Consider the following 25,569-nt stretch of genomic DNA (forward strand, 5'->3'; position numbering starts at 1 on the left):
TCTCCTCTCATTTCCTACTATCAGGATGACAGAGTCTAGTCAGTGTGACAGGTTCAAGTCTCTCTCCCTTTAGAATAGATCTAGACCGTGAGTAGATCCTGGAGTCCGAATAGTTGATGGAAACATCAGCTTCTGATCACCATGCCTGTGTTTCTCTCACTGCACAGGAACAGAAGGGCTTGTGGGGCCAGCGTTGTCGCCCGCGGGTCACCAAAGTCAAAATTTAGGAAAGGAAATGCAGGGGTGAGGGACTGATGCACCACAGCGCAGATGAACCTGGAATGTGTCGTCCTGAGTGGGAGAGCCAGACCCAGAGGATCCCGTGGGGAGCTGGCCCCGGCCATGGGCCCCCGGGGACCAGTTTCGGGGCAGACACTTTCTCCACGGATGTTGGGCTGGGGGCGGGGGGGCTTTCAGGATGATTCACACATTACATTTATTGTGACCTTTACTTCTACTGTCGTTACATCAGCTCCACCTCAGATCATCAGGCATTAGATCCCAGAGGCGGGGGCCCCCTGGTGTAGTATATGATTCAGTTTGTATGAAGTGTTCAGAAGAGGCAGATCTGTAGAGTCAGAAAGTTGATCGGTGATCGCCTGGAGCATCGGGGCAGGGGAGGGGTAGACAGCTTCCTCTTTGGGGTGATGTTTGTATAAGTCTGTGAATATGGTAAAAGCCATCAATTTGTACACTTTAAACGGGTGAAATTGTGTATGAGTTCTATTTCAGTCAAGCTGTTATGAAAATTGTGAGGGAAGAAAAAAAAAAATCACAGCACCCACAGTAACCAAAACCAGCAGTTTAGCCAAAGGAAGATTCCTGGCCTGCCTTCTGCTCCTCACTTAGCTTTTGCTGTGAATTGGAGTCCTGCACTGTGTCTGCATTGATGGCTGCTCTTTCTTTACTCTTCCTAATTAGCTCTTGACATTTTTACTTAATAATGGTGCCCTGAATAACCTCCCTCTTGGTTTCTTTGTTGCCTCTTTTCTTTTTCTTCTGTGTTCTCAAGAGTCCGCTCAGCGCTGCATATTAGATCCTGGAGACTACAGGGGTCCAGTGTTACTTTCTGTGGATGATCATTTCTTTTGCTCATTAATGAAATCCTCATAGATGCCTTTAGTAGCTAGTATGAAACATATCCCCAAACATCGTAGCTTACCTGTGTACTAGTCAGTAGGGATCTACTTGGAACTTGGCTATTTCTGTGATCTTAGATTATATATGTTTATGTGCCCAACCAAGGGGAAGGCACAGACCTGTTTTTTCTTTTTCCTGACCAAGGTTGGAGCCTTGCTGAGACATAGGCGTTGGCGAAGAGAGTGAACTCTGGTTATCTAATCTCATGAGCAAGACTTGTTTGGGTGAAAAGGGTTCTGTGGGTCACCGAGTCTCCCCGGGTCTGGCTGCTCTGGCTCCTGACAGCACACTTGCTTATATATGTGGTCGCCTTTGCCCCACAGAACATGCCCTAGGCGCCTTCTGCAACAGGAGCCACTGCTTCACCATTGCAACTAAGCACTGAGGGCTGCTGATAGACTCATCAGGGCTCAGCCTTTGAGAGAGAGAAGAATGTCTTTGAGAGTTCTATTTGCTGTAACCCAGTTAATAGAGAATCAGATGGTGACTGCAGCCATGAAATTAAAAGGCACTTGCTCCTTGGAAGAAGAGCTATGACCAACCTAGACAGCATATTAAAAAGCAGAGACATTACTTTGCCCACAAAGGTCCGTCTAGTCAAAGCTATGGTTTTTCCAGTGGTCATGTATGGATGTGAGAGTTGGACTATAAAGAAAGCTGAATGCCGAAGAATTGATGCTTTTGAACTGTGGTGTTGGAGAAGACTCTTGAGAGTCCCCTGGACTGCAAGGAGATCCAACCAGTCCATCCTAATTGAATATTCCAGTCCTGAATATTCATTGGAAGGACTGATGTTGAAGCTGAAACTCCAATACTTTGGCCACCTGATGGGAAGAACTGACTCATTGGAAAAGACCCTGATGCTGGGAAAGATTGAAGGCAGGAGGAGAAGGGGATGACAGAGGATGAGATGGTTGGATGGCATCACTGACACAATGGACATGAGTTTGAGTAAACCCTGGGAGTTGGTGATGGACAGGGAGGCCTGGCGTGCTGCAGTCAAAGAATCAGACACAACTGAGCAACTGAACTGAACTGAATAAATACAGGGCTTCTCAGGTGGCGCTGTTGGTAAAGAACCTGCCTGCCAGTGCAGACAACTTAAGAGACATGGGTTCGATCGCTGGGTCAGGAAGATCCCCTGGAGCAGAGCATGGTAACCCACTCCAGTATTCTTGCCTGGAGAATCCCATGGACAGAGGAGCCTGGCGGGCTACTGTCCATGGAGTCACAGAGAATCAGACACGACTGAAGTGACTTAACGCACACACCAAATAAATAATGAATGCTTAGTGGGTACATCATCCTTACTCTCACCTGCATGCTTGACCCTTCTCCAGAGCATCATGTTTCGTGTTTTGTCCTTCCTCCAGACTAAGTGGTTCACCTTAAGGGGAAGAAAGAGGATGTTGAGACTGGTGGTTTATTTTTTCCTGGTGGATGCCAACTTACAGAGAAAAGTGGCATGAGAAGAGCCCCCTAGCCTTTTGCTCTTGGACAGCAGAGCCTGGCGAGAACTTCGTGCCAGCATGGAGCAGAGCAGGGGAAGAGCCTGTCAACCAGTCAGATAGATCTGGGATCCAAGCCCAGGTTTCCAGCTTGATAGTTATTCACTTGGATGGTTAATGGCCCTGGAACGTTATAAAATCTCTGTGCTTCCATGTGGGCATCTACCGATGAGCATGATGCTACTGCCCCATGTGATCGTTAACATTAAGTTAAATAGTATATATAAGATTGAGTCCTGTGTTTAGACTCAGAGCGCATTCATGTAGGAGAGACTCCAGCAGCTATTGTGAAAGGACAGGAGCGTTAGGTGGTTAGATGGTCGGAATGAGCTAGCTGGGTGGGACAATGGGAGTTACCTTGAAGGGCATACAGAAAGCCCTCAAGTGTGCCGCCTCGGTCATGGAAGACCACCGCTGGGCTCAGTGCCCTGGTGCTGCAGCTGTTCAGACTGCTTCTGCAGCCTTAGGTAGGTTGTGGACAGGTGTTAAGGAGCAGTGATGTTCGTGTATGTTGAATGAACTGTGGCTTGAGTATGGCCTTCAGGAGGAGGCCAGGATCACAACCTTGGAATTTTGAGACTGAGCAACTGTCCAGGGCTATTAGGAGTTCCAGACACCTGAACGAGGCCTGGGGGAGCGCCCTGTAGGAAAACGCATCCTGGGTGGCGGTGAGGAGGAGCTTGGTCAAGCAGGGTGTGGTTGGGCAGTAGCACTTTCTCTAAGGAAGAGCTCCCTGCAGCACTGCTGTGAGGCTCGCCTAGGTTTCTGAAGAGCAGTGCCTCAGACACACACGGGATGATGGCCTCTTAACTTTGTTTCATCTCTGAGGATCGGGGCTTGATGAAAGGCAGAACGTGGCTGCAGAAGCCCTGGTGTGTTTGAACTGGGGCAGATCTAAGGGCTCCGGGAGCTTCCCACAGGAGGGTCTCTGCTCCTGCGTGTTCTGAAGCCACCTCCTGGCCCCTCGGAAGGAGTGAAGGCTGGAGAAGACAGTTGACGGGAAGGCAGGGGTGAGGAGGGAGGTGTATCACTTCCTGCCCCCTCTGTGTGCCTTGGTGCTGCAGAACGTCCATCTGCTGACCCAAAGATGCTTAGTCCAGGGCCCTTCCTCTTCGGAAGGAAGAGGACTCAAAACTGAGTCTTGAAAACCCCTTGAAAGACTGCAAGGAGGAACTCCTTTGTGCACTCTGGACTCAGGAGAAAACAAGCACTTTCAGGCTCACTAATTTATCGGTTCAGGAGCCGAGGTCTCCCTTTATTAACCAGCCTCTGCAGGCTCCCGAGAGCTCTGTTTGGGGATCTTCCTGCGTGCCCCTGGGTGCCCTCCCCATGCTCCAGTGCTCACGCTAGCCTTGATGCTTCCAACAGAGAAACTGAAGTTATCTTCAGGTTCTAACCATTACGTTGTCTCTTAGTCTGGCCACTATGATGATAGAATGTTTTCTCCTCCACAGGAGGTGGTTTCTTTGGCTTTGAGAAGAGAAAGCTTAGAGGGGACGCAGCTCTTCTTTCTGAGTGTTTCAGACACCAGGGTTACCACCTGATTCCTCTTAATGGCTACAGTTTTCCAGGCAGAGAAGCTGGCTGAAATGAACTGGGGTTTCTAGGCAGTGATTCTCTGGAGTTTTCTGGTACCAGTTTCTCAAGACGGTCAAGACAGATTCTTCTTATCTTCCTTTTGAGAAAATTGTGCTTTACTCATTGTATGTATGATTTGTAAATACATATACACGTGCATACATATGCGTGTGAGTGGAGCTCACACACTGTTGTGCCAGGTTTATTTCATGAGTCTTAGCATTTTTGTGTAAGCCTACTTTTCCACACTAGCTGACGTAGAGAACTCCAGACTAAAACACCGGGGTGAGACAGCTTCATCTTGAGCCTGGGAAGCCTCGCAGCTCCTCTCCTCTCTACCCCTTTGATGGTTTCTCTTCTTGGACTGGTGGGTGGGGAGGAGTGTGTGCCTGAGGTCAAAAGGTAGGAGAGATGGAAGAGTACTTGGCAGGATAAAAGGCCGTGGGCCCCCCTGGCCCGAGGTGGGCTCTCCCTGACCCTCTCTGCAGTCCCTCATGGCTCCTGGAGATGGGACACTCTTCAGTCCAGCTGGGACATCCCATCAAGGTGGCTCACCCACCTTCATGGCTGAAATGACCAGCATGGAGCTCCAAAGCGGCAGGGCCGTGCATGCCCTCAGAAAGGACAGAGCCTTTCTGCCCTCGTGCCTCAACTCGTGCCGCTTGAGTTGATGAGCAAAGAGGAAGCGGTGAGGCCCAGCCTCGCCTGTAGGTCCTTGGGATCACTTGTGAGGCTTAGAAGAGGAATCCTGTAGATGCATTATTATCCTTACTTAAGCCTGAGCTCTGTGTTAGGTCTATTAAGGAGTGGAGCAGGGAAGACTAGAAATGTGGGGCCCAGAATTCACAGGTGAATATACGGAAATCCATGTGAGCAGCCTATTTTAAGAGAACGTAGGTATCAGAAAGGCTCAGGGACTCTAGGCGCTGCTGGGCCCCGTGGGAGGTGGAGGCCTGCGGATCCCGGGTCCTGCCGGGCTCCGCTGCGTCCATCCGCTGACCGGGCCCCAGGAAACAGCATCCACGCAGTCCCAGGATTTCCCCATCTGTGCTGCTGCCCCTCTGTCTGCACCACTGCCAGGGCTCACCGGCCCTTTGCTTGCCCCTCTCGTGTTCCCGCTGCCGTCCTCAGGAGCTGGGCTCTCTTACCTGCAGAACCTGCAGGACCGGGCCTGGCTGATGTCTTTAACAGTCAAAGGAGACTTACCCATCCTCCCAGCGAGCTGGCTCAGAGGTCTCTGGAGGAGAGGCCTTGGGTGGGCTTCTGGCTATGCTGAATGGGGCACTGCTGTGAGTCCAGCAGACGCAACTGGGGCTTCCCTCTCTTCCCCTCCCCATGGTGTCTGGTGGAATCAGCTCCTCTCCTGGCCAGGCAGGAAAACCACACACTCTCTGGACCACATGTCTCCCGGATGTACTTGGGAAGTTGAAGTGTGCTTTCCTGGAGTTAGCAGCCATTCACCTTAGTGCAGAGTGATGCTTGTCTCTTAGGAAAGGCACCCTCTTTTTATGGGGAACTGCGGTATGTCCCTTAGGGTACCCAGAAATACCTTAGAAAACCCTACACTAGTCTGGATTTTGATACAGAAACTTAACCTTATTTCAGTGTCCACGAACTGGTTCTGTCCTTTTGAAATTATTTGGGATAAAATGTTTGTGTTTTTTAAACTCGTGTGACTAAGTGGTCCCTTTCCCATTTTTTTCTTCTGTGAAGAACTTGAGTTCTCCATCTTCTCTTCCAAAATATGCTTGTAAAAGTTTCTCTGAAGTAAAGATTGTTAAAGAGTTTATTGGCAAGAAAAGAAAGAAACGTTTTTAAAATCCCTAGAAAGAATTTAATAAATACAAGGACTCCGGGGAGGGAAGGAGAGAGTTAAAGGTTGATGTGTGTGACTTTTTTCCTGTTCCCCAAAAAGAAGAAAATGAGCTTTTAAGCGCAACACCTTGTTTTTATGGGATTGTGGCCCTGAATGAATCCTTTCAGTGCAGATGTGGGACCTGTTGTAAGCTTTCTTGACAGTTTACATAGGCGTTTGTTTTTATTTTTGGTCATTGTAAAAATTCCAATGACCAGAAAGATCTCACGGGCAAAATCCACTCACTTCCCCCTGCGTGTATTTGTTGGTTTATAGCACCTTCCGTTTTCCTTTTATTCTTAGAGGCAGAAATGCCTTTCATCACGCCAGGTGTGCTCCTTATTCATGGAAGCCAAGGAAGACGTTCCTTCCTTTCTCCCATAGCTCTGTGATTGGAAATTTGGTAACTGTACTAAATTTTAAGTTTTGGCACTCGCGTGGAGCAGCCATCGTCTGCTGGCTAGACACACTGCCCGGGGCTTTTCAAGAAATCCCTTAATAGTCCTGAACACTAATAATATTTATATACATTGAGATGAGGCAAAATTTACAGCGGGCTTCTGGGGCTGGCTCCAGGACTCTCTAATCCTGAACTTCCGCGGGTTCTCCTGCCTGCCTCCTGGAGCCCTCGTGGATCGTGCTGCAGCCAGGGGAACTCTGGCTTCCACCCCTGAGTTTGTCCTCCAGCAAATGGTCCCCTTTCTCTCTCTCTCTCCCCATCACACCCTGTTTTTATTCCCCCAAAGTATTTGATATGTGTTTGTGCACAGTGGCGTGATGTACCGTGGAAGATCTATGGTCGCAATTTGTGATCCCTTTAAGAGGAATTGTTCTGTCTAGGAACAGGATTTTACCTAATTTAAACTTTACTGAAATTCCTTCTGAGGCAGCTCCCGTTGCTGAAACAAAACCCTACCTCCCTAGCCCGTGTGTTGCTGTGGCAGGAATTGACTAATGGTGCGGTTCCATGCAGTGCACCCCCGGAGGGGCATGTGCTGCAGAGGACCACTGCCCAGAGATGCCATTTCCGGTGCAATAAGGAGCACAGTGCAAAACATTAGCCACAGATACTTGGTTAGGTTTTTTTTCTCTTTCTCGTACTGGAAATGCCCAACATTTGTGTTTGAGTCTAAGCGTACCCAGGGCATTTTTATATGCTTTTAAATGCTTTTAGTCTTTAGCACTACATTAATACCTATTTGATATTGATGTCTGCTACTCATCATTTTATTGATATGTAACATTTTATTTAAATTGTAAGCAAGGGAAAAAGGGTTTTACAAGTAGATATTGTTCCTAGTTAGTCTCTGATGATGAGCATAATATTCTTAGCCACTGTTCGTTCCTCCAAACACAAGCCTGGTGGTGGTTGATGGCCAGTGAGCAGCCCTGAGGCCTTCAGTGCTCTGAACGGGGAGTGTGTGCTCAACATGGCAGGTCTGTGCTACGACAAATGAGCATGGTTTCTGCAGTTAGTTTCATTTTTAACCCTGTGAACCTCACAGATCGATTGTATTACAGGAACTCGGTAGGGACGGTAGAACATTTCTCCTCTGGCTTGATCCCGCTTCTTCTAGCACAGCCCCCTCTGGCCATCATACCCTCTGTGCTGCTGCCAAACGACCTCTTTCTACCGTGAAAATCAGACCGTCGTGTTCTCCTGCCCGAAATCTTCAGTGATGCCCACTGTCCGCCACTGAGCCAGAGTGCCTTGGACAGGCTCCCGAGGCCTCTCTGAGCTGCCCTTCTCCTCTCTCCCAGCATCACCTGTTACTGGATCCCTGCCATCTTCACGAGCACCCACTTCTCCCATCGCAGCCACTTAATCGCTTTTACACATGATTTCATCTGTTCCTCAGCTTTTAGCTTTCAGCTCCAGCCTTTCACACCTATGTGAAGCCTTCCTGGGCACCCAAATGCCCAAGGCAGGCTATGTACCACCACTTGATTCGTGTGCTTACCTGGTATATTATCCACCCCTTAAGAACAGGGTCTGGCACACAGCTGCAGTGCACACTCAATAAATAGTTGCTAGGTGGATGATTAAATGAAGGATAGGTAGTCTTAATCTCTCTTGTTTTTAGTTTAAAAACCTGAACTTAGGATTTGCAGAGTTATTCTTTCTCTAGATCTTGGGCCTTGAAGTTACCTCTATAATAGATATTTTGAACTTAGGCATTTAATCTGTAATTACTAGATCAAGTGTGATACCTGAGAGTCAAGTGTGTGGCCTCTGTGTGTGCATTTGCTGCAGATACAAGTTGGTGGTGTCAGCTTCAAGATGATGCTTTCCATAGACATAGCATTTTAGGAACTCCTACAACAACAGGCTTTTTTGATGTGACTGGAGATAGTTACTCCTTGTAATTGATTGGGTAGATTAGCTTTTGGAAACAGCCAGAAATCATTGAGAGGCAATTCTAGTAAACAACAATGACATAAACCAACAGTCACTGTCTTCTTCTTTGCTTATACATGGCTCTGAAGGCACTTCTCAGCTGGGATTTGTTCGGTTGCGTCTAACAAATAGCAGGCACTTAAACACGACACAAGTTTATTTCTTATTCATGTAAAGAAGTCTAGAGGTAAGCAGTCCAGGGCCAGCCTACTGGCTGCACAGTCGTGAAGGACCAAGTTCCTTTGGTCTTGCTGCACTGTTCTTAATGGGTCACCTCATGTTCTAGTATGGTTGCTTGAGCTTCAGTCATTACACCTGTATCCTAGCCAGCAAGGATGACGGGCGTGCCCCTTTGTTTGAAGCACTTTTCTGGGAAGTTCCACCCCAAACATTTGCTACTAGCTAGAGTAAACTCAATGTTTACTCATTAGCTTAGAACCTAGGTTGCTTTTAGCTACAGGAGCGGCCGGGAGATGTTATAGCTAGCTAGGTGGCAAAATGCCCAATTAAAAATCAAGGTTCTATTACCAAAAGAGATAACAATGAATAATGGAAGGTCACTTCTTTGTCTCAGTCAAAAGATGATGATCAGAGGAGAAACCTGCAAACATTTTTTTTAAGCCTGACAGTATCATAAGAACTTGTTTTTTCCCAGGTGACAGTATTCATTTGAACGTCCAAGTTCTGACAGCTGTTTTTAAATGCACCTTTTGGCAATAAAATAGGTACTCCTATGCAGCTACCAAATGTGTATATTGGTACCAACTTCCCAGAGGACAGTTCAACCCAGCAAGGCTAACTCTGGAAATTGATTCTATTGAAATAATTAAGAATTCTCATGAAGATTGACTGCTCATTGTCCTAATAAAATGTTGGGAATAAATGAAATGTCTAATAGGAAACTGATTACAACTTATGATGTACTATACCATGGGATGTGATGCAGCTGTTAAATTATTGTCGAATTCACAGTATGTTATGCCAAAAAATGCTTTTAGAATGACTTGATCCTTTTTTATAGATGTTTACATTTGTGTGTGCATGCACGTGCATAGAAAATGATCTGGTGGGGGAGTCTTCATGGAGGTACAGATAAAGTGCCATTGTGGACAGGCAGACTAGGTGGTCAATGTAGTTTTTAATCTGATTTCTGATTTTCTTCATCTTTTTTATTATAAAGAAAAACAGTAATAGAAGCTTTACTAAATAATGCATGTCAGAGTCAGTAATCTACATATTTAAATAATTTTGTGTTTTCCAACTCATGGAAAAAGTAGGAAGCAGATAATGCAAACCAGATTTCACATTTTGTTGACTTGCACTTTATTCGCTAGTAAGGCTAACAGAGAGTTAGTAAGGCACCTTTGCTAGTAAGGCACACTGCTCTAACACCCCTAGAGTGTGGTCCTTATGGCATTGTTATAGAAATAAATGCCAGCTCATCTGTTTGGGACAAGAATTGTGGTTCTCTGGCTTTTTTAGATACTCCTTTCACTTATCTTTAACGTAGAAGGGCTCACAGGAGATGGTTTGTAATGATATCTTATGGTCGTCTGGGCTGGAGACACTGCCCACCCATCTTATATGTGAGAAAAACCATCAGACATGGGGGCTTCTCTGTGATCTATTAGGTTGTGGTACATGCATATGTTAATATCCTTGTTTATCTGGGGTGAGACCTTTGGTATGATACAAGCAGATACAAACTTTCTAAAGCTAATTTGTCAACCCCTATAGTATCATCTTTAGCACATACTAGTTTTAATGTTTTAAAAATAAATGAGCATTTCTGCACACTATTTAAAGATATTTACAGATATCAGAAATAGTTAAGGATATTTCAGTAAGGAACACATGCAAAATGCAGATTGAGTAGCGCATATAATGGCTTCTAAAATAACAATAAACTGTACGGTCCACGTAGTGCTTCCGGGGTACCACCCATGCCTCCACGTAGTGCTTCCGGGGTATCACCCATGCCACAGGTAACCTTCCAAGATGGGGGCTACTACCGCGTTTTGTAGATGAGAAAGAGGATCAAGGTCAGAGATCGTTAAGCACTCCTCCAAGACCAAACAGAGTAAACTAGTAGAGGCTGGATGTTAAACCCTGCTCACCTGGCTCGAAATGCAGAGTACTTGCTCCCTGCCCCAGCGAAATTCTCAACATGTAACACTGGGGATTCAAGCTTTGGGGCCCCGGCGGGTGGCTGGTGGCTTGGGGGTGCCGGGTGGGGGCCCCAGCGCCCAGCGGCCTCACACCCTGCCTGTCCCCACAGTGTGCCCCAGCGCGTGCGGGAAGCGGGCGTGTACGGAGACCCATGAGTGCTGCCACCCCGAGTGCCTGGGCAGCTGCAGCGCGCCCGACAACGCCACGGCCTGCGTGGCCTGCCGCCACTACTACTACGCCGGCGTCTGCGTGCCCAGCTGCCCGCCCAACACCTACCGCTTCGAGGGCTGGCGCTGCGTGGACCGCGACTTCTGCGCCAACATCCCCAACGCCGAGAGCAGCGACTCCGAGGGCTTCGTCATCCACGACGGCGAGTGCATGCAGGAGTGCCCGTCGGGCTTCATCCGCAACGGGAGCCAGAGGTCAGTGTGGGCGCGGGGAGGCGCGGCCTGGCTCCATCCGGGCGTGGCCCTGGGGAGGCTAAGGGAGTCCGGGGCACTGCAGAGGGCCGGCGTGACTCCGGCTGCTGATCGCGCCAGGCGCGATGGGCGGGGCTTCTGGTTTGGAAGCAGCCAGCCTGGACGGTTGGAATGAAGTACCTGATTTGCTGACTCCGGTCCCAGGAGGTCCCTGACTCCCTGTGTGCATGCGGGGCTCTCCCCTAGAGCCCGTGGGTAGGGGAGACTATAGACTGAGGTTTTCTCACCTCTAGGGCTGCTCAGCGCTAGACCAGTGAAGGCTTTGGAAGTGCAGGAGGGAAGTGCAGAAGAAGAGTAACCCCACCAGCATCCGTGAGGCAGTGAGCAGGCATAGGCTCTTACCAAGCAGTGTGCTCCATCACTTGCCACACACACACACACACACACACCCACCCACCCACCCCTTAGCGCTGGCTTCCGCCCTCCACTCTGAGCAAGAAGTGTGCTCCGTCCCATTGCTACGCAAACGGTCTTCACGCTCCCTCAGTTTTCTCTGTCTCACAGCGTCCCTCTTGTGCATGCCAACCGGACTCCTGTGAAGCTGTTATTGGTTTTAAGTTTTTGAAAAAGCAATGCCAGGGTTCTTACAAAAAAGCAATACCAGGGTTCTTAGAAAATACAGGACTATAACCCTGCAAGCACGATAAGGCTTGAGACCTGGGGTTGCTGATCCTGCCTCTGGAGCAGAGCAGAGAACTCTCAAGGAGTTCTTCTGATGGAATGGACTAAAAATGCCTGCTTCATGACTACACCAGAGGAGCCTTCCATTTCGGGTTCTTAAAAAATAAATCTATTCTACAAATATAAAATACCGCTGGAAAAGGAAATCTTCATTTTGAGTGTAATGTGTAATTTCCCTTCTGTTTGCTGCCTTCTGTTTCTGCAAACCTCCTCAAGCAAGTCTTGGTAAAGGGGCATCTGTTTCCGGTGTAATATTTGGAGATGTTGCTCCTTCCATAGGCTTAACTTCAAATCAGAGATAACACTCACGTTGTTGCATAATATCAAATGTAGAACATTCTGCCTGTCATCATTGCTGTAACGACTATAATAGTAAAAATTACTCTAAATACTTTAAAATGGTAAATGTGCCAAGGATACTGGTGAACTGTGGAGTATACGTATTCCACCCAAAATAAGTCTGCCACATTTTTCTCACATTTTATTGGCAGCCCTAGAACTTAAAAAGGCTTTGCCAGTCCCTGGGCAGTGCCTGGAACCCAGTTTAGGCTGCGCCACACTTCCTGCCCAGGCTCACAGGACTCGGATGCAACTTTAGCCACTAAATTGCCACTGTCACGGACTTTAGCCACTAACTTGCCACTGTCGCAGTTCCTCCCTGGGCTGGGGGCTGAGATGGGGCAGCTGGTGCATGGCCGGGGACTTCTTTGCCCTTCGGGTGTGTGTCTTTTGATGCTGGAGGCTTTCAGTCCTTTGCAGCTGCCATAGCTGTGGGTGAAGTAGGGGGCGCTGTGCACTGTGACCGTTTCTCCTGCTGTAATTCATTCTTTGAAGAATTAAGCTCTTATTTTTCCTACTCATGCTTGCAGTCAGTTCAGAGTTACAGATCTACCTTTTTCACTTTAAAATAAAACACCATCAAAAACTAATAACACCCCACCCCTCAGCCTTTAAGGCCTATTTGACACTTATTTAAAATATTTATTTTTTAATACTGTTTCTACCCTCTCTGTACCAGGATGGACTTGAGGAAGCTTAAACTATAAACATGTAATCAGAGCACTTCCTTAGACAAACATTTTTTAAAGTACTAGCTGATTCCTAGACATTTTAAGAAAGGTGTTTGGTTCAGAAATTGCTATTTGAATAAAATGTCAGGGGAACAAAACACACACTTAACCTACAACCCAGAAGTTACCCTCCTGAACGTTTATTCCAGAGAAACGAAAACTTAAGTTCCCACAAAAACACGTACACAGCCGTGGGTAGCAGCTTTAACAGCCAAAGCCTGGAAATAGCACAGACGCTCCACAATCGGTAAATGGCCAAGCAAACCGTGATCCATCACACCATGGAATATCAGTCAGAAGTAAAAAGAAACAAACTATTCAAACACACACAACATGGATGGATCTCAAGGACATTAAGCCGTGTGAAAAACAAAAAACCAGTCTCACAAGGTCAACACACCAGATGATGACATTTATGTAAGATTCTGAAAATAACATCATTACTGAGACCGAGAATGGGTGAGTGGCGGCCCCGAGGTGGAGGCGTGGGGGCAGGCTGACCGAACGGGCAGCACGCAGGAGGTGTTGGTGGGCACGGGCCGGCTCGTGGCGGTGGTTACTCTGGTGATAGGGTGGCATGGGAGTGTATTGTGCCTGTGTGTTTCCTGGGCTTGATGTCGTATTGTCATGGTACAGGAGGGAGCCATCAGGGGGAACTGGGTCAAGGGTACACAGAACCCCTCTGTACAACTTTTGTAACTTTCTGTGTGTCTGTAATTATTTCACACCAAGTTTTTAAAAAGGGAGGGGGGGGCATTATATAGTATGTAGGTAAGTTAGAGAAGGAAATGGCAAGCCACTCCAGTGTTCTTGCCTGGAGAATCCCAGGGACGGGGGAGCCTGGTGGGCTGCCATCTATGGGGTCGCACAGAGTCGGACACGACTGAAGTGACTTAGCAGTAGCAGATAAGTTAGAAGCAATAAAAGACCAACAAGGAATGCTGAGGAAAATCTACTGCAGACTCTAGAAGTGAAAGTGTTGTGATGTCAGAGAAAGGGGGTACCTCCATTGCTATGGTCGGCCCATTTCCTCTGGAAACCTTCCCTCCTGTTTTCCCAACGTGAAATAAGAAAACAGTAGGGATACCATGTTTATCTATAAGCTTTTGAACAAAGCCCTTCATCTTTGCCTTAGATATGCAATAAAGTTCAGTGATGGAGGGCGGTACTTAATGCTAAGAGCTTTAACTGACACTGCTTTCCTGGATGTTTCTCACTTATCTTCATGAAGTTTGAAAGATCATTCAAGAATAATCATGTAAATATAGTGGCTCTCCAGTTCACCATCCTATTACACACACATCCCATAATGTTGTATCATTTATTTTGTTGGGAAATTGACCCAGCTTCCTGCGGTTCAGAGAATTGGATTAGTGTTTTGTCCACTATTCCCTAAATAAGGAAAAGTATCAAGGTCACTTGCTAGTCCCTGGCTGTTGGTGGGCTTGTGGCATGTTCAAGATTGCATGTGAAATAGGAGCTCATTATGAAGCAATGGAAGTTCCCGTTTTTATTGTGTATGCAGCAAAAACAACATTTGGATCAATTTACAAGTTTCTGCCAAACACTGTCAAGAAATTATTTCAGTTGTGCTTTAGCAAGAAAATAATGGATCTGTGCTACAGCACGTGCCTTCTGAAATCCCCCACTGGGCCGCCCGCCACAGGAGTTAGCTTCCGGTTGGCGGCGGGGACACTGCTGTCCCTTCGGCGTCCCCGTCCACTCTCCCAGCAGCTCCTCCGGGGTGCACCAGCAGGGCCCGTGACCTCAGAGAGCAGCTCTGTTCTTCTTGGGATCCCCCGGTGTCTCCCTTCTGCAAGGCTGTTTGTCTCACGTGGGACCAGCTGGCTCACCAGCCCCAGCCTATGATACACACATGCCTCAAGGGTGTATCATGTGTTCTGTCTGGAAGCAGGCAGCACGCTTTTCCTTTGTAGGCAGTTTCTCCTTTTGATTGCCGTTTGAGTGGCTTACCCTGGGTAGGCTTGGCAATGAGAAACAGCACGACCACTTGAATGCTTCTGCCAGTTGCTTTCTGTAATGTGGACTATAGAGACACCTGGAATAAAAGCATATCTTTTAAGAATTTTTGTAATGTAGGAAGACAGACTCAGCTCTCAGTGTGTTGGGTTGTTTTATTTTCAACAGCATGTACTGCATCCCTTGCGAAGGCCCTTGTCCCAAAGTGTGTGAGGAAGAAAAGAAGACAAAGACCATTGATTCTGTCACTTCTGCTCAGATGCTCCAAGGATGCACCATCTTCAAAGGCAATCTGCTCATCAACATCCGACGCGGCAGTAAGTATTCCCTTTTCCTGGAAGAGAGGGCCAGACCTCTCGGTTTTCTTTTGTTGAGCTTTTCCTACTCGTCCGTGACTCACAACTAAACTATGGGCCTAGAAAAACAACATGGTGTGTAAGCCACATGCTCGGGGCCCCTCCTTTGAGCGTCCCTCAAAGATTAAAAAGAGAGCAGGAGATTGAAAGGCAGTCGGCATTTTAGCCACGGGCTCAGCGTTTGTTTCTGCACAGGGTCATCCTTCATCTCTCTTAAGTCACATCTTATGCAGGATGTTCATGTCTCAACACATGCAAACCCCAGGAGAGACGGATGGATCAGAGGTGTGACTCAGCAGTCTCCAGCCAGAGCCAAGGCCTCAGAGCTTTAAGTCCAGAGAGTCTTGGTTCCTTGGATGTGTGGAAGAGACTGAGCAAGGGAAGGGTTTAATGATGTCAGTTTAAAGTTTTATTCAGTCCAAAACTGGCCCATCTCCAAATTTACTTCTGACAACCAAGAGAGATACAAGCATATTACATCAGCATGCATTTGAAGCTTCAGTCTCACCATCCTCTGTAGGATTCCCCACTGTTTGCAGTAGATGGTGTTCCGGGCAATTGCATGTGCGAAGCATTTCCGGTTGACTTATCTGGTGATATTTTCAGTTCTAATCTGTAACTGACAAAGGCTTCTAGTAATAGTGCCTTAAATTCTCTACCACTGGAACCACTTGATGAAGGCACCGATAGTTTCGTCAGCTGGGAGAAATATAGTAAGAAGGTGTTGAGGTTGAAAGGGACTTTTTTACTAAATTCTTAAAAAAAAAAAAAAATTATATGGTTTGAGGGGCTTCCCTGATGGCTCAGGTGGTAAAGAATCTGCCTGCATTTTGGGAGACCTGGGTTCCATCCCTGGATTGGGAAGATCCCCTGGAGAAGGTCATGGCAACCCACTCCAATATTCTGGCCCAGAGAATCCCATGGACAGAAGAGCCTGGTGGGTTACAGTCCATGGGGTCACCCAGAGTCGGACACAACTGAGTGGCTCAGCACAGCACGCAGCATTCTGTGCATTTACTTTCCCTTAATATTGATACTATTTGTACAGTGAGTGAGTGTTATTCTTAGGATTTAGAGATAACAGCATCAAGCTTTTTGCTTAGTTTTTTTGAATTTTGGATAGCCCTTGATTTTCACAACAACCTTCACCACTTCACAACAGAGATAACTTTATTTCCACACAGCTAGAATTTTATTACTTTCATGGTATTCTGAAGTTTTATTCTTTCTGCTCTTACTAGATTTCCTAATTTCTCAAACAGATTTCTTCATTTCCTAGAACGTACCCTTTAAGTGTGTAAAAGTGTTAGTCACTCAGTTGTGTCCAACTCTTTGTGACGCCATGGACTGTAGCTCACCAGCTCTTCAGTCTGTTGAATTCTCCAGGCAAGAATACTGGAGTGGGTTGCCATGACCTTCTCCAGGGGATCTTCCCAATTCAGGGATTGAACCCAGGTTTCCTACATTGCAGGCAGATTCTTTACTATCTGAGCCACCAAGAAAGCCTTAAGTGCCTAACCCTTCTTTTATTTTCATATTTCTGTCCTCAAAATAGGAGAAGGAAATGACAACCCACTCCAAGATTCTTGCCTGGGAAATCCCATGGGTAGAGGAGCCTAGTGAGCTACAGTCCATAGGGTTGCAAAGTTGGAAATGACTGAATGAGTATGCACACGTGCATCCTCAAAATATTTTTTAAAGACTTTAATCCGTGAATCAGGAAGTATAGTTTACTATATAGTTTGAGGAGGAATTGGTACATATTTGTGTGCGATCATGCAACGTGGCTTCCAGTTCATGTCCACGGCAGGCAGTTGGTTGGGCATCTTATTGGAAAGGCCCCTCTTCAGCCTTGACTGAAAGGCGTGAGTCCCACCACATGTTTTATTCAGAATCTCTTCCATGAAACATCAACTGTAGGCAACTGCTAGTCTTTACAACTCGAATTTCTCCATTTCTCTTGGGAAACCATCACACTGTCCAGAAACACAGGGCCTTGCCCTAGAGGCTGCTGCTGCTGCTGCTGCTAAGTTGCTTCAGTCGTGTCTGACTCTGTGCGACCCCATAGACAGCAGCCCACTGGGCTCTCCTGTCCCTGGGATTCTCCAGGCAAGAACACTGGAGTGGGTTGCCATTGCCTTCTCCAATGCATGAAAGTGAAAAGTGAAAGGGAAGTTGCTCAGTCGTGTCCAACTCTTAGCAACCTCATGGACTGCAGCTCACCACGCTCCTCCGTCCATGGGATTTTCCAGGCAATAGTACTGGAGTGGGGTGCCATTGCCTTCTCCGTGCCCTAGAGGACAGTATCCTTATTCTTTGATGTTTATCAGTTGAAAGCAAAGCAGAACCTTTTATTAACTAAGCCTTCACAGGTCATACACAGTACAATTCCATTGGTTGAACCACACCCAATTCATTATAGTATGCCTTGTAATTTTGGCATAAGTTGAACTGAAGTTTATGCTTTTTACTTACTATGAGAAAAAGGCTGTAAGAGTAAATACACTGTTCATACAGCTTGTCATTTTTGCACATGTGTTAGCAATGATGTTCCCAACTCTTTTCCACCTGTGAGAATCATGTATGTGCATTATAGAAAATTTAGAAGCGTAGAAGTGAATTATTGAAAATTACCTGCCAATAACCGTTGTTAATATTTTGGTGCCTTTTCTTGCAGTCTTAGTAAGATGGAGTCTTTAAATATAGATCCCTGTATCTTAGGAACTAGGAATGCAGCAGAAGCAGTTCCTAGTGAGACCGAGAAAACATTGTTTGTTTAGTCATGCCCTTCTACTGTGGAGGCAGTGCTGTTGACAGAGCATATTAGAGATGTTCCCTGGATATGTCCGCCTTAGCTAATTGGCAGTCTGGTGTTTACGATTCTACATTCTGTTAATCAGCCTGGGAGCTGCAGTCCTCAGGCTTCTAGAAACTGCCCTCCCCCCGCCTCGGGGGCCCATCCCAGGCATTGGGAGTTGAAAGCCACACTTAGGGAAACGCATTTTTGACCACGGGCAGGGATCCTGGGAGGCCTCGCATCTCGGGGCACCAGGGACACAAGAGCTGTGCCGAAGTGCTGCCCACACGGGTCTGCGAGAAAACGTGTGTCCCCCTGTGACAAGGCGCGCAGTAACCCTGTCCCCCTGCCGCAGACAATATCGCTTCGGAACTGGAGAACTTCATGGGGCTCATCGAGGTGGTGACGGGCTACGTGAAGATCCGCCACTCCCACGCCTTGGTCTCCTTGTCCTTCCTGAAGAACCTGCGCCAGATCCTAGGGGAGGAGCAGCTAGAGGGGTAAGAGCTTCGCGTTGCAGCAGCTGATGCTCTCCCGCCACCGCCACTTACACACGCTGCCTTTAAGGTTTTCTCGTTAAAAAGAAGCAGCAGTGCCCGTGGTGGGGGCGCCCTGCGTGGGGCCGCCTCCTTGCGCGGAGTCTCCTGCAGTCAAGATTCTCCATCCTTGAGCCTGGGTCCTGACCCATCTGGGGGTGGGTGTCTGCCTGTGTGCTGGCAAAGCAGCAGACAGGGCCGTGGAGGGCACCAAAAGCACTGAGATGGGGGCTGAATGGCTCACCTCTCCATGAAACCATCGTCCCGGGCCCCTTATCTCCCTCTGGATGCTGTGGTCCACTTCGTAAAAGCCATTCCACCTTTTCAGATGTGTTGGAACACCAGAAATACGGAGACGTATGAACAGTTCATTTGGTTACAAAGAAATCTTGACTCACAGAATTGTTTCTATTGATCAGCTCATAGGATTTGTGCTACTGGTAGAACGTTTGCCTTCTGCAGAGATGCGCTTTGTGATAAGGGTTTTAGCCTCGCCCAAGGCCATCCACCGCTTGAGGAATGAAAATAGGTGCTTCGATCGCTGCGCACACATGGGCAGTTTCCCTCCCGAATTCACCCCAGGTGTTCCTGTGCACATGCGCTTCTCTTCACAGGCTCCCCTTTAAATATAATTCTTGTATTGCTTTAAGCTAATGCTTCGAAATAAAAGGAGACATCCATTAATGAGTTAACTCCTTCTAAAGAGAATTTGGGGAAATAATTTAGGAAAGCAAGAGGTGGGAAGGTCATGAGAAAGGTTGTCTTTGCTGATTTATGTGCCCCGATGGATAAAGTTACCACATAAGGGTTTCCTTACAGCCCTCCTGCTTTTCTCAGACTCACTCTCAGTCAGTCTTAAATTCTTAAAATTCCATCATCTGATATAGCCAAAGAGAGGGGGCAGCACTTCATTCCATCCCCGAAAAGCATACTGTCCTCCCCGCTGGGAACCCTGTTTCTTTCGAAAAACATCTTCCTCCTGGTGAATCCACCGAGGCTGCTGCTGTGCTCAGCCCGATGTCCCAGGTCACCAATAGAGCAAGCCAAGGCTCTGCCAGTTTGAGGTGATAGTTATTGTTGGTTGTAGTCAATTTTAAAATGAATTTTAGCACAGCTATTTTTCCTTTTCCTCCAAGTAGGTTTTTCTTGAAACTCTGGTGATGGTGAGCACCTTTTCTTTAGCATATTGGTACCTGCAAGTTTTCCTTCTGCTTGAGGATACACTTTTTTCCCCCAGGTTGAGCAAGTGATATAGACAGAGGGGAGAGCTAGCAGGAGAGTTCAGTTAATTTTTACTAGGAATTATTACATGACGTGATTACCTATCAGTTGTGTGTTAACTAAAAGTATTATGCACTCAAGTGTAGCTGAAATTAAAGTGTGACTCTTATTTGCAAAAATATTTATGACGTATTTCTTATGATCTGAACCTTGTGTAAAGCCAGAAGCCCCAGTAGGGTCTTCTTACAGATAGATGCATATCGTCTCTTAGGTGTTTGGGCCACTTCCAGGCTCAGGGAAGCTTCAGGCCTCCCCTGATCTTAGTACTTTATTTGTCAGGGGATGGCAATGGTGAGCCTGCTGATCGTCAGTAGTCCTGGTTGCTCTGAGGAGACTGAGCGTCCAGCCTTGGATTTCTTCCTGCCATTGCTGGGAGGAAGTGCTCTCTAGCTGGAGCACTTGAGAACCTAGCTTCTCTACACGAGAGCTGTGTTCCTTTGACTGCCTTCCTCACCCATGACCAAAATGGTCTGGGTAACCTTGCTTGTGATGAGTGCCCCTGCAGCTGGCTTTGGCAGTAGCAACTCAATTCTGTATTTCTCCTCCTCAGACTTAGGAAGGAGGTTAGGTCCAGCCCCTTCACCTGCTCCCCTCACTCCTATAAGAAGAGTCACACAGATACAGAGACCAAACGCGTGGTTACCAGCAGGGGAGGGGGAATGGGGTGGGGAGTACAGGGATAGGAGATTAGGAGGTACAAACTGTTACGTATAAAATAAGTTACAGGGAGGGATAAAATGTGCAACACAGGGGACATAGCTGATATTTTATAATAACCACAAATGGAGTGTAACCTTTAAAAATAGTGGGGATTTCCATGGTGGTCCAGTGGTTAGGAATACAGGGGATGCAGTTTTGATCCCTGGTCACGGAATTAAGATCCCACAAGCCACGTGGTATGGCCAAAAAAAAAGTGAACTGTAAAAACTATGAATCACTATATGTACACCTAAAACTATAAAGAATGCAAAATAAACGTTAAAAAGAGCCAATCTTCCACTCAAACCTTAAAAAAGAAAGGAAGAGTCCAAAGGAAGCGGAAAAGAAAGGAAGATGATAAATAGATAAATGCCAGCAGTGCTGAGCGAACTTTGCAGAGTGCCACAGGGGAAGAAAAGGCACATGCCATGGGCATGAAAAAGAGTCAGATATCTGATTGAGAAAGATCAGACAGGCTTCTGAGAAGAGGTGGCTTTGGAGACGGGCCTTGGGGGTTTCCGGAAACGCTCAGAGAGCAGAGGGTGAAGAAAGGCGTTTCAGGCCGGCAGCAGCAGAGGCAACGAGCTGGGGCGTCCTGGGACGTGTTTGGCAAAAAATGCTGGAGAGGTAGGTGGCATTAGGGTTACGTAAGCTGCTATGCACCCAGGTGTGGAGGTTATAATTTGGATAGGCAGCGGAACCTACACAGGACGTTTGAGTTACCAGAGTGTTAGTAGAACCTTTCACTTCCGTGTGCTTTTGCTATAAGCCAAGATGACTTTTACCCCAGGGGTTCCCACACTTTGCTATACTTAAGAGTCATCCAGAGGCTTTTAAGGAATCCTGATGCCCAAGTTGTACTCCATCCCAATTCAGTCAGAACGTTTAAGGGTAGGATCCAAGCATCAGTGCTTTTCTAAGGATCGCCAGGTAATTTCTGGGTGTGCCAAATTGGAAACCACTGCTTTACCCCTTTATTTCTTCTTCTCATAAGCATGTTCCCAAAACTTTGATTTTTTGCCTAGATATTTTCTTGTCACACTGTTGTCTTAAAGTATGATTTTTCTTATACCTCTCATGACCAAGTAAGTGCTTCCACTTGGTGCAGTGGGAAGAAAGTTTTATAGCCTTTTGCTTTGATGCTGAGCAGACAAATTGGTAGTACATACATCCTTTTTATGTGTCACCCTTTGCTTTCCAAACGGAACTGAGACCTGTCCCCAGATGTCTCCCGAGTAGCCCAGACTACAAAGTCAAGTCCAGAATGTGAAACTCAAGAGCATTGCCTGGAGTAGGCCTCTTATTCCTCACTTAAAGTGAGCTGATTCTACAATCTGACATCCAGGACTGTGATGGACACAGAGCAAAATCACATGGGAACAGGTGGCAGGGCTGCTTGTCTCTGGGTAAAGGGGCCAGACAACATAGGCAGTCTAAAGTTAAGCCAGCAGAATTCAGATGGCCAGTGCTTCCTTGAGGACATCACTCTGTGTAAGGTGGTGTGTTTCTGAAATAATAACCTTAGACATTAAGACCAAAGTTGTGCTGTTTTGGAAGGAAGTGGATTTTGGAATACACATGTACAAGGTTTCTATGAAATGGTTAATTTGTAAGCCCTTGAAAAGGATATTTCTGTTATCTGAAAAAAATTCCCTGATGTTGAACAACCCTGTTTTGTGATAGCATCAGATAAATGAGTTAAAATTCCAGATTTGTTGGTGCCACCAAGGATAGTCGCCCTGAAAAGAGTAAGAGTTAGACAGAGGTGGAGGGTTATAAGGATCGGAGTCTTGGATGCAGTCAGGCGTCTCTACCACTTGGCTTTGCAACACTGTGCTTTATTCTATCTTCTTGCAGCTCTAAGATTAGGTTGCAACATGGCTATACTTTAACACTTCTTTGGCACTTCCAAAAAATATACACTCAGTCGTGTGACTCAGCAGTTCCAGGATCTACCCCAGTATCTACCCAAGAGAAACGAAAACATGCCCCCACAAGACTCGTACGGGATTGCTCATAGGAGTATTATTCATGATACCATCCCCCCTCACCCCACAGCAAATAAAAGCCCCACTGGAAGCAATCCAAATGTCCATCAGCAGATGAGTGGGTAAATAAAACGTGGCACAGTGGGTTCCTGCCCAACGATAATGTCACAACACAAGTGAACCTCAAAAACATCAGGGTAAGTGAAAAAAAGCCAGACACGAGAGACTCCACGTTGTAGATTCCCATTCGTTGTAATGGGTGATTTCTGGAAAAGGCAAAACTGTGGAGACAGAAAGCCGTGAAGAGCTGGGGGTGGAATCAGAGGTTGAGCACCACGGGGAATGAAGAGCTTTGGGAGTGCTGAGAGCGAGGAGGGGTGGAGAGGCTCCGACACTGCCTCGTGGGCATGGCTGGACCCCTGTGTGAGTTTACTGAGCTCCGGAACTGTAAAAGCTTACAATGACTGGATTTTTTTGGTAGATAAATTATACCTCAGTAAAGCTGTTTTTAAAACACTCAAAGAGGAAACATTTTTAGAGGATCTGTTTGGTTCTAGAGACATGTGAATATAAATTCCTACCCTTGCTGAACCCCCAAGGCTGGTGTAAATATTGAACTTCGGAGGAGATTTGGACGTAGTCGAAAGCAGTCTGCTGCAGACGGATTAGAGGCAGCCTCTGTGCAAGACCAAGCCCTCCGTCTGCTGCGGAGTGCTGGGGACAGCCCCCATGTGCTGGGTTCTGATGCCCCCTAGGGACCGCAGGGAAGAGGCTGTGTTTTTTTTCTCTGAGAAATAAAGCGAATGGTGATTGCTTTTTTCCAGTCTGTCAGTGAAGTTTGGAAAGGGGGAGAGTGTTCATTCCTGCCCCGCCCTCCCCCAGCCCCATCTGTCCCAGCTGGGGAGAAGTTCAAGAAATGCTTTGTCTAGAGTTGCTGTCTAGTGAGACAGGAGATGACACTCCAGCCTTGGACCTGGCGTTGTCTTCTAAGTACGAGGAGAATCCCCAGCACTGTGCCTTCCTCTGCTTCCCGGTCTTTCCTGTCCTTCATCTGAGCAGGCGGGGAGGTGGTGGTGTTGACAACTCAGAGGTAAGACAGCCCTGAGACTGGAGCCATAAATAAAACAGTTAGGTGTACAATATATGCTGGGCATTTAGGATGTTGATGCAGGAAATACATAGATGTCCTCAAGGAAATAACCTCCCACTGGGGACCCACCCCAAGCATAGGAACAAACATTTTTTGCAACCTTAAGAGCTGGGGAAAGGACACTAACACAGATAAAATCCAGGCACCACAGAGTCTGTGTAAGGGACAGAAAAATAACCAGATAGTTTTTAAAAATACATTTTGAATGTAAAGGCAGTCATCTTAGAAACAATTAGGAAATCACATTTACAGAGCAATTGAGTTAAACAGCTAATTCCTTTAGGAAACAATAAAATCTAAGTGTGTTTATGAGTGTGTTGAAGATGTGCAGACAAGTTTCTGCCTTTTCCTACCTCGTAATCCTCACCTGATCTCAGAAGGAATGGGAGGGCAGCAGGGTGCCAGCTGGGGTTGGGAAAACAAGAACAGTATTGACGGGCAGCTCGTGAATGGCTTGGTTATTATTGTGAGGAGGGTTTTATTTTTATTTTCTGTCGCTTACTCCAGCTCCATAACGACCGGGTTTTATTGATATTGGTATCCGGGCTCCAGGCCTTCTCAGAGTTGTTAAAAAAAATGTTTATGTTTACTGTAAAAAGATAATCTCGCTTTTCAAAGTGATGAATCACATACACAGAATTTCAGTGTGCCTGCCATTCATTTGTCAAATTCCTTATAATTCATGCTCCCTCCCCGGGGGAGAAGATGTTTTGTTCAGAAGGTATTTTCCGTATGGTTATGTTCCCTGCTAGTGAAATTAGTTTACTAAAATAAAAGCCTCATCTTAGGTTGAGTCAGAAGTTTGACCTGGGTAATTGGCCTTCACTCCCGGCTCAGAGGTTTCTGCACCAACAAGGAGATTTTGTCCCTCGCGGTTACGACCTGGGCACCTGGGAGCCGTGACACCGCAGAGCGTCCTTCAGAGCTGGGACTAGCCCGAGGGCAGGGACGGCCCTTGCCGGCAGGCATCCGACTCCACCTGCGGACACCCCTCCTCCGAGCAGCGGCCCCAGCAGCCTGGCTAGGAGGGATCAGACACAGCCAGGAGGGGTGCGGTGAACCCCGCCTTTGCGGTGCCTAGCCTGAGCCTCGGTTCCTTTGGACAATATTTCACATCCATTTTCCAGTATACTCCTATGTTGGGGAGCAAGCTCTCGTTGAAAGGAAAGGATTTGTTGGCCTGCCCGTTTCTGCCGCTGACTTGGTGACCCGGGATGTGTCTGAGGCCTCAGTGGGTGTGAGAAGGAGCCCCTCTTGGCTTCCAAGCTGCCGCCTTTCGGCCCGCGGGCTCACTGTGCCCCTCCGCCACCCGGCCCCGCGAGGTGCACTTCGTGAGGGGCTGGGCTTCAGGCCAGGGGCAGATGCCCCCTGGGCGCAGCGGCTCCTCCTGGGCCCTGCACACCCGCAGGGCGCTCGGGTGACGCCCTTCCTCCGCCTGCTGACCCGTGAGTGACGGACGGAACTGCAGAAGGAGCTGAGTACCTGTGTGCGTGCGTGCGTACCTGCAGCTCGTGGACCTCACCGCTTGTCCTGGGCCCGGTCTCGTAATGCCCCGGGAACTCCCGAGAATAAGTTTGGGCGTGACCCAGGCTTCCGCTTAGCTCAGCCTGTGGGCTGACTGGCGGGTAGAGGCCTGAACCTCACCGGGCGCCAGGCAGTGCCCAGCGCACCCCGCCCCAGGGCAGAGGAGCGCGCCGGGCTTCCGTCTGGTCCTTCCTGGCTCTGGGAACGGGGGCCGGGGTCCTTTCTTCTCTGCTGTGTGTGTGTTGGATCCCTGAGTGGGTCTTGGAAACCGCACACAAGGTGGCACCAGTGCCTAGAGTCAGTTTTGTAGAGGGCACTGGAGTGAACCCCAGAAGGAAACAGGCGGGGGCGGGGGGGGGGGGGGGGAGGGGCGGGGTCTG

At 47.6% G+C, this 25,569-nt stretch overlaps 1 protein-coding gene across 2 annotated transcripts in view; it reads left to right on the forward strand.

Annotated features, from left to right (window-relative positions):
- IGF1R (insulin like growth factor 1 receptor) overlaps positions 1-25,569 on the forward strand; it is a 304,926-nt gene that overhangs the window by 228,205 nt on the left and 51,152 nt on the right. The window contains exons 1-4 of one of the 2 annotated variants that reach the window (XM_070775033.1): positions 10,421-10,648; positions 10,758-11,070; positions 15,027-15,175; positions 18,367-18,511. In XM_070775033.1, coding sequence (XP_070631134.1) covers positions 10,579-10,648; positions 10,758-11,070; positions 15,027-15,175; positions 18,367-18,511 — 677 coding nt within the window. In that variant the 5' untranslated portion in view covers positions 10,421-10,578. Of the gene's footprint in view, positions 1-10,420; positions 10,649-10,757; positions 11,071-15,026; positions 15,176-18,366; positions 18,512-25,569 lie in introns of those variants that run through there. The other variant, XM_070775032.1, reaches the window with a different exon arrangement.

The sequence above is a fragment of the Bos indicus genome, chromosome 21 (genome assembly GCF_029378745.1).
Source record: "Bos indicus isolate NIAB-ARS_2022 breed Sahiwal x Tharparkar chromosome 21, NIAB-ARS_B.indTharparkar_mat_pri_1.0, whole genome shotgun sequence".
In the NCBI taxonomy this organism is placed as follows: Eukaryota; Metazoa; Chordata; class Mammalia; order Artiodactyla; family Bovidae; genus Bos; species Bos indicus.